Source organism: Malus sylvestris, chromosome 5 (assembly GCF_916048215.2).
Source record: "Malus sylvestris chromosome 5, drMalSylv7.2, whole genome shotgun sequence".
Lineage (NCBI taxonomy): Eukaryota > Viridiplantae > Streptophyta > Magnoliopsida > Rosales > Rosaceae > Malus > Malus sylvestris.
The window spans coordinates 664058-673578 of NC_062264.1; the positions used below are offsets into that span (position 1 = coordinate 664058).

A 9521-nucleotide genomic window follows, 5' to 3' on the forward strand; every position below is an offset into this window, starting at 1 on the left:
CAAATATGCCCTTGACACTCTTTGCATCTAGTTTTTCTCTCAACTCACTTGATATGTGTACATAGCACAAACAACCAAAGATTTTGAGATGTGCAATCCCTGGTTTTCGACCATTGAATGCTTCAAAAGGAGTTATATCTCCGAGAGCTCTTATAGGACACCTATTCATTATGTAGACAGCTGTGTGTACAGATTCTGCCCACAAATTGTAAGGTAACCCTTTATCATGAAGCATAGTTTTTTCCATTTCAACTACCATTATGTTGTTTCTCTCTACAACTTCATTCTATTGTGGAGTATAGGCCATAGAGAGTTGTCTTTGAATACCCTCATCTTCACACAACTTGTTAAACTCATAAGATGTGAATTCACCCCCTCTGTCACATCTTAGGCACTTCACTTTGAAACCACTCTATAACTCTACCATGGATTTGAATTTTCTAAACCAATTCAATGCATCTGACTTGTATCTGAGAAAATAAAACCACATCATTCCTGTGCAGTCATCTACAATAAGCATGAAATATTTATTACCAGCTATGGACTCAGTTTGCATAGGTCCACATAAATCCACATGAATCAACTCTAGTGGATTGCTTGCTCTCCATGCCTGATTCTTTGGGAACCACTCTCTATGTTGCTTTCCAAGCTGACAACCTTCACACATCAACTTCTTCTAAGTATGGAAATCCATGCACCATTTCCTTCTCTTTGAGTTGTTTTAACCCCCTTAGATGCAGATGGCCTAGCCTTTTGTGCCAGGTCCAAGTAGAGTGAGACAAACTTGTTTTCAAAGCTCTATGATCATCAGGTAATAGTGCTAAAGGAGAGCATCTTTTCCTCTTCATTTCTACTTTAATTACAAGACATTCTAGTGAAGAACTATAAAAAATGTTGCACAGTTTACCTCCAAACAGCAAATAATACCCATGTTCATCCATCTGTCCCACACTCAGTAAGTTCTCCTTCAATCCAGGTAGATACATTACCTCCTTTATGTATTTTCTGCCCTTACAAGTATCATTTACTAGAGTCCCCATTCCAGCTACATTCATAAGCTCACCAATTGGCATTTGTACTTTGCCTACCACATTTGTTCAACCAATAACTTCTCATTTCCAATCATGTGCTTGCTACAACCACTGTCAATATACCATTCACCATTGACAACTGATCCAGAAATAGTGCTATTTGCATAGAACAAGTTCCCTGTCACCTCTATTTGATTAGCACTGTTAGTCTTTTGCACTGATTTGCCTGCAATACACTCTCGAGCCCAATGTCCAAACCTTTCCATAGTTATAGCATTTAGGCATCCCCTTATATCTACACTCACCAAAGTGAAACTTAGAGCATACCCTGCACTGTGGTTTTGTAACTGTCGAACCCATTAACTATGCATTTTGTACAGGACTAGCAGGAAATTTCTGCTAAAACTTGGGTTTTGAATCCCATTTCTTGCCCTTAGAATTCCAATTCTTCTGGAACTGAGATGGACCAGATTGAGCTCTGCTTCTATTTTGACCCTTTAGACTCATTGAGAGAGATGTAAATGCCTTCCCAGTAGTATCAACAGTATGCAGATCAAACCGTTGTTCTTGGCTCTTTAAGATTGCAATTACCTCTTGCAATTCTACAGTCTCCCAGCATTTTGTATTTTCTATAACCAAACAGATAGGATCATATGGTTTACTTAAATTAATCAGAACCTTTTGCACAAGTCTCTCATTAGAAAGAGATTCACCAAATGTTTTCATCTGATTAATTAAATCATTCAACCTTGTAAGATAACCAGATAGATTCATCATCTCGCATCCTAGCATATTCAAATTCTCGTCTAAGATTTTGCAGTTTTACCGATCTAACCTGATCACCACTATGGTATTCTCCATACAACAGATCCCATGCCATCTTAGCTGAATTAGCATTGGCAATCCGAGGGAAGATCTGGTCAGAGACTACATTTTGTATGATTCCTAGAGCCTTCGCATCCCTCATGAACATTGTAGTCATTTCTTCATCGACTGCATCTTCCGATAACCCTTCAGCTTCTTTTTTCTTCTTCGAGTCGGGGGTTGTAATCCCCTTTTCTACCAAATTCGATAACCCAAGAGATTTGAAAACCGTTACCATCTTAATTCTCCAGAACTCGTAGTTCTCATCAATGAAGATTGGAGTTCTCACCTCCAAGCTTCCAGATCTAGACATCTTTGGCCTGAATGTTGATTTCTCTTCTCAGATAATTTTTGAATTTCGGCGAACTTCACCGAGCTTCAAGTTAACTCAGTGGCTTCACAGATTCACACCCAGATTCAATTGATAGAACCTGGCTCTGAGGCCATGTTAATGTGAAATATTTATTTGAGTTATGCAAAGATGGTGATAAGAAAAGGATTGTAGAATGCAAAAGGAATGAATGTTCTCCTTCTCTTCTGCGATAATTGTAGAGAGGAATATATTTCTGTTAATGGAAAAATGAGCACACACATGTGCATTTCACAATCGTTTTTGCCTTAGCTGGATCCACACACATCACATTTGATCTCAGCCACACATCTAGCTAATTTGTAGGATCACTACACATGGCTATTTTAGCCTTACATAATGGAGCCTCACACTTGTCATTCTATAGGACTAAGTGCATACGCAATTAACATTAAAGCGCTTCTTATTTACTAATCAGCTCATTACTTACAATTCTACATGTATAACATCAATAATTACCTTGAAGGGCAAATGATTTCATTACATGGGCTCATCTGTGCAACAGGCTTCATGCAATTGGAAACGAAAATGAAATCCTGCAAGAACTTATTTTTGGCCTTTGGAGAAAATGGAAATGCCGGAACGAGGTGTTTTTCAAAGGAACACTTAAATCACTGGTAGAAGCAATGGAAATTTGGAAGGTAAGGGTGATAGAATACAAGGAAGCACAATGGGCGAGCACAACAACCACAGATGCAGTGGATGGAACCAATGAACTGGAATTTGCAGGAAGGAAGGTGAGATGAAAAAGACCAGAGTTTGGGACACTTAAGGTGAATTTTGATGCTGCTTGGAATCCCAAACACATAAGGGTGGAGTGGGATGGGTTATAAGGGACTTTGCCGGCCTGCTGCACTCTGCAGGAGGCTCGGGAGGCCTGTACTTTCATTCTGATGCAATGGCTGAAGCTACTGCATTGAGGGTGTGCAAAGGAAGGCATCCAAGAGATTGAAACTGATGCAAAGACAATCGTGTAGACAATCAATAAGGAAACGGGAGTTGATGCATCTTTGGAGGGTATCATTGACGACATCTGGAATCTTGCTGAAACCTTCCAAACCGCAACGTTCACGTATGCCCATGTTGCTCATGTTGTTGCATCTTATGTCTCTAAGTATGGCGATGTCCATTCATGGGTTTGTATTGGTCCAATTTTTATTTCAATATCTTGGTAGAAGATGTAAACATTTCACTAAGAATCTAATAAAAAATTTGTGACAAAAAAAAATGTAAATAGAAGATATACGTGTTAAGAGTGAATTGGTAACAATACATCACTAATACAATTACTCAAAAAGACAGTAAATCTCTCAGTTTAATTTCATGCACTGGCACTACCATCAATTCAAGGCATATTTTAATTAAAGTTTGAGAAGTCACTAATATTCCCTCTGTATATACTGCCAAAATTTCGAACTTCAGAAGAATTAGGTAATTAAAAGTCTCATAATATCATCATCAGAAGTAAACATAGAAGTCTCAAATCAAAAGCATATATAGTAGTGAGTAGCATATCCATTCTCAACCAGCACCGATGGAGAATGAATCTTAACTGTCCTTAAAAGGATCCCTAATTGCAATCCAAAGCATAGACTTATACATATAATCGAAAGAGCATCAAGGTCCATTTCCAAGTAGAAGATGAACACAAAGAGAGAGAGAGAGAGAGATAGATGTGATGAGATGAGGTTGACCTATGTCCTAACCATGGTTGGTGCGTTAGTGGAGAAGAACCCAAGGGAACCAAAATATCTTCCAAGGATTACATGCAGCTGCTTTTGAACTCCACATCCATTAATGGAGTGCTCAAAAGGATGATGAGATTAATGTACTAGCAAAAGCTAAAAGCTAATGCTAAAAACTATCCCTCCTAAAATTAGTGAAATGGGGCTAAAACTCCCATAGTTTAGCCACACTTGATGAATTTACATGAAACGAACAAGAGTTTGTGATTTTCTTCCCTTTACCCTAAGGGAAAGGATCGATCGTTGGTTGGTTGGTTAGACACATTATGTGAAAGGTGACAAAAACTTGGTAAAGCTTTATAGAGACATGACTGTTTTTAGCTAGTTTCAAAATCCTAAGACTAGATGTTAACAGCCAAAACAATTGGGGCATTCCATGCCCATGTTTTTTTCCCCTAAAACTGCGCGCCTTTGTTTGTTTGAGGTGATTGATTAGCTGAAGATAGAGGGATAAAACATTTTTTGATTGAAACTTTTCAAAAGTGAAGGGCTTGCTATTTGTGTTGAATTTACAATATTTGCAAACCATTTTATGCATTTCTTTAGCCTTCCTGGGCCAAAAGTTACATTTTTCTTCTGTTGCCTCAGCCCCTCCAGGGCTAAGAATTTTTGAGGGAAAAAAAAAAATACTATTTTCCAACTTGGCTATACCCAATAGCCTGAGTTGGTATTTAAGATGACGCTTTCAAAAAAAACTCTTCAAGGGGAAAATGAAATGCATGAGTATGCATGAGATGCACGTACCCCAGCCAATTGTGGAGATGGAATGATTTCATGTAGCCCCTTTGGGAGGCTTTGTATTTGTGCAAATTAATTAGTCCAAATGCCAATTGCTTGGGCTAATTAATTGTGTGTTAGACGGCGAGAGAGAGAGGAAGAGATGGAGAAGTGAACCATGGTTAGGCCAGAGGTTGCTGAAAACTCAGAAGCATATGCAGCTGATGAGGGTGGAATCGAGTTTGAATAATTGAAGCCATGCATGCACGCACTTTGGGATGAACTAGCGATGAGGGATTGGTGCAGGAAGGGCCACGGTTACGCCTGTGGCACAGCAAAACACACTGTCAAGGATATTAGCGTCTCCCTCCATCTCAACCAAGATTAACTAGTTTAAAAGTTAAGAAATTGCTCTCATCTCAATCTAACAAAAATCAAATTCAAGTAATTACCTGGTGATTGCAAGGCGGGTGAGGGCGCAAGAGAAATGGGAGGACCATAGTGCTGGTAGCCTCCAACTCCACTTGAATTCATGGTCGAATAATGAAAAAGCTGCTGCTGCTGGTTGTTGTGGGGGTATTGGACACCAGTTGCATAACTCGGCACACCTGAGCTACCATATGCAGCTGCTGCGGCTCCTCCATTCCCTTCTGATCCATATGAAAGATAAGGGTAAAAAGCCGCCGCGGCTGCTGCTCCGGCCACCATCCCAGTTGCAGGGCTTGTCCCGTACATAGGATACTGGCCTGCTGCCCCTCCGTACAAACCATAGTAGTTCTGAAAATATATACCACATTGAACAAAAATAAAATCATCACTATCTTCTAGGTGTTAGTTAATTAATTGAAAATTACCTTAATTAAATTCAAGTGCAATTACTTGGTATTAGTATCTAGAAAGGAAAAAAAAAAAAATTTATTTTTAATATCAGTAAACACTCAGCAAGCCGTGAAACTAATGCTGTGGAGTCTGTACATATGGGTTCCCAGTTACTTTCATATATGGTCTTGTGTTTCCTGTTTTTTTCCTTTCTTGTTCTGTTGTGTGTGCTGTTTGGTTTAGATCATAGTGAAAGCCCAACTACCAAGTTGGAACACGGGTGTATATTAATCAAGAAAAAAAAAGTTTGGTTGATGGGAATTAGTTGAAGAAGTTAAATTGTTTTCAACAACTTGCCAACTTGGTATCGCATACATGGAACTGCCAAGACATGCAATGCATATGTGTCGGTTGGTCCCCTTTCCTTTTACTCCTTACGTAATATGGACGCTGTTGGAAGAGTAAAGTGCGGGCCTATAGAATAGATTAATGTTTGATTAAAGAACGAGAATACGAGAAAGCCAAGTGGGTCTAATGTTTTAGAGGAATTATTTGAGCTCAGAAATGAAAATGCAAATTAATGAGTAGTGCTACACTTACCATCCATTTATACGATTATTTGTATTTTCTCTCTAATAGAGGTAGGGTCCGCATGTGAGAAGTAAGCGGTAAAAGAAGCAATTTTATAGGTTAATTAAGGTAATAATATAATATAATAGAAAAAAAGGAGAAGATTGTACAAACCGTAGGGTAAGTGTAGTCTGGCGAGTATGAAGAGTACCTGATCGAAACGGAAAAAGTTACAAGTCAGTCAGCATCTACAAAACAAGACAATATCGATTGTACGTATTCAATCGATGTGTATATTACTTGTATATGCAACAAATTCATGCATGTTAAAAAAAATACATATGCATGTTAATTAAGGTTGCGAATGCAATGCAGACATGCGAAATTGATGATATAATCTGCATGTAATATGTGTGTGTGTGTGTGTGTGTGTGTATGCATGCATGCATGAGGATCAAATGTAAAAGCACGAGCTTGCGCGGTGCATATATATTACATGTACTCTGTGTGTGTTTTGGGGTGGGGCAATGACAACCATGCCAAAAGGAATGAATATTGATCACACTCATTTGTGTGTGTGTGGTGGAGAGAGATATGAGCGTGCTTTTGAATCTTGATACGTAGTAGGGCTACTTTAATGAGGATGATGAGGTTGGGTGGTGGAAGCGCATGAGTTGGTAAAGCACGTGCAGCTTTCCATACACACCCACATATTCATACAGCTAGCAAAGATGGATGAGGGTACAATATATAGCATAGCATATAAGGCATCTTCATCATCAATATATACAATATATATAGTTATCTAAGAAACAAAATTTGGTGCTCCTAGTATTTTAACTATTAAATCTTTTTTTTTTTATATTTTTAAACAAAAATTTAACGTTTAAACCAGGTAGTTCGGAATATCAAAAATAAGTTTCAGTTAGCCATAAATAAAGGCTGTAAAGTAACCCTAGTTATATTATTTGATGATGGAGATGGTCAAATGGTCAATAAATGGGTACAATATATGCATACCCATAAAGATTGTAAGGTATCCCTTGTTGGATGGCATAATGAGGGAAGCTTGCTGCAGAGGGAAAAGCTGATCCCACTCCACCTCCAAACCCTGTTCGGAATGACCCCATTACCCTCCCAAAGCTCCTGCCTCCTCCTCCTCCTCCACCTGCCCATCATACCCAGGCCAGTTAATCTCTTTATCATTAAAATCATTATATTTCCAACAATAAACTTTGATAATACATCACTGTTCAAATTAAAGACATCTCTTTACGTGCTGCATAAATAAGTAATAACATCAGAGATTAACATTATTTCTCTAAAATATATAATACACGAAATTGCATTAACATTAATCTAATGATAAAATAATCAGAAGAAGGGGAAGAGTAATATATTGCATGCCACTAATTAACTCAAGTTTATTATTTCTACCATAATCAGTTTCTAACTTTTTAAATCTGCTTGAACGAAGTTCAAATTAAGAAGAGGATGGAAATATGGTTCTTTAGAATGGTACGTAGCTAGGTAATTTTGAGCTAGAATAACACCAATTTTTTTCTATATAGATATATATATCCAACTATTTTTGCAAAAAGCACATGAGATGTTGGACTTGTTCGATAAAATTGATTGAACTTAAATTAAAAAAAAAAATTGCAGAAATAAACTTAATTCTTAGTTGAGGAATATCCAAAGTTGCACTATTGCATATGTTTCACTGTGAAAAGAATTTTCCTCAAATAAAATTATTTTCGGACCACAGTCAAAATCTAATATATTCAATAGCCTCTTCTTGGAAAGCACCAATGATATTAGTGAGAAATATCCAAAACTTTTAAGGCTGTTCGCTAGCTGCCTCAACAAGTTAATTAACAAGAACTGATGGTAATAGAAATAATATATAAATTAAAGTACCTTGTATTAAAATATATGTATATGTACGTTCACGTGAAAACGCGAGATTAGTTCATGATGAAGCTTTTGCAAGCTAAGATCCATGAAGAAATAGAATATTACCATGCTTTGGAGTTGAAGGCTTGGATCTCTGAACACCGAGAGAAGCAAGATTGCAGTTGGCCCTCCTCCCATCAATCACGGGAGCAGCATCCACACAAGCTCTCATCGCAGCTTCGGCTTCCCGAAAAGTTACCTACATATACACATATAATCAAAATAGTAATTAAATACCGTATTTAGATCTTTCATTTATTTCAAGATCTATCTAAGTAGCCAACTAAAAACCCTATATACAATATATTGCCTGAAATGAAAGAGAAAGTGCATACAAATCCGTAGCCTTTAGATCTTCCAGTGGCCTTGTCAGTGATAACAACGGCCTCCAAGATGTCTCCAAACTGTTCAAAGTATTTCTTCATGGTTTCCTTCTGGGTTTCCCATGCCAACCCTCCAACAAACACCTTGGTGTAAGTTGTGTCGCCAAACTGCCCTGCCAGATTAGCTGGAGTCATCTTCAAATCTTGATTGATCGTGGCGATATGATTATATGATCAGCTCTCGATCGATCTCTTAGAAATCCTGTGCGGTGGTGTTGATGTTACTAATTACGAATTGAGTCCTATATATATATATATATATATATATATATATATATATATATATATATATATCTAGCTACTAATAATTGGTATGCACTACACTAACAATAGATCTAGCTCTAGCCTAGCTGCTGCTGGTGCTGTTAGTGGTGGCGGCGGCGGTACAAGAAGAAGAAGAGGATCTTGCTTGAGATTCTGAATGGTGATTTTTTTTTGGGTGGGGGGGGGGTGTTTGGTGGTGAGGGTGTTGATAGCACACAGACAGACAATTAGGTCAGAGATCAACAAAAACAGAAGAGAAGAGAAAACTAGAGAGAGAGAGAGAGAGAGAGAAGGAGGGAGGAAGCAAAAGTTAGAAAAAAGTGGAAAGCCCCTCTCGTAATACGGACATGAATTATATACAAAGCCAGCCCCCACCTCTTTACATTATTGTGCCAAATTCACTCATGCTCAACCTTTGGCGCGTCTTTATCACACTCCTCTCAAACATGACTTCCAATTAAGTTTTTATAATAATTATTTTCTGGTCTGAGACTCCCAAACATGAATAATGGTGATCCCTTATAGGTGCATGGTTCCACGCGTAATCATAAGAGAGTGGGAATCGCTTCTGTTTGCATTATTATGTCTTTCATTCATTGTTGTCGTTTGATTATTTTAAGGGGGAGATGTTGAGTGACTCATTAGCCCCTGTCTTTGCACCAAAATTACGAAACTTACCAACAACAAGTGCGTTCGTTTCTTCAGCATTTTAGTGGCAAGTGAGACACACTGATCGGTGGCAGAAACGGAACGGAACGGAGAAAGTAAGTTTTTATAGGGAATGATCGTCAATCAGAAAAAC

General features: G+C 38.1%; 1 protein-coding gene across 3 annotated transcripts; it reads right to left on the bottom strand.

The window, feature by feature from the left end:
* Positions 1-3692: 3692 nt before the first annotated feature.
* On the bottom strand, positions 3693-9051 carry LOC126622201 (uncharacterized). 3 transcript variants are annotated; one of them, XM_050290876.1, is made up of 7 exons: positions 8784-9051; positions 8408-8657; positions 8139-8271; positions 7137-7284; positions 6291-6327; positions 5180-5504; positions 3693-5051 (listed from the first exon to the last, which is right to left on the bottom strand). In XM_050290876.1, exons 2-7 carry the CDS (start codon positions 8588-8590, stop codon positions 5011-5013), a joined length of 867 nt encoding a protein of 288 aa, XP_050146833.1. In that variant the 5' UTR covers positions 8591-8657; positions 8784-9051; the 3' UTR covers positions 3693-5010. The 3 variants fall into 3 exon arrangements, with proteins under 3 accessions (XP_050146833.1, XP_050146832.1, XP_050146834.1); XM_050290875.1 differs by having other exon boundaries at positions 8408-9051; XM_050290877.1 differs by having other exon boundaries at positions 3693-5071; positions 8408-9050.
* Positions 9052-9521: the final 470 nt, after the last annotated feature.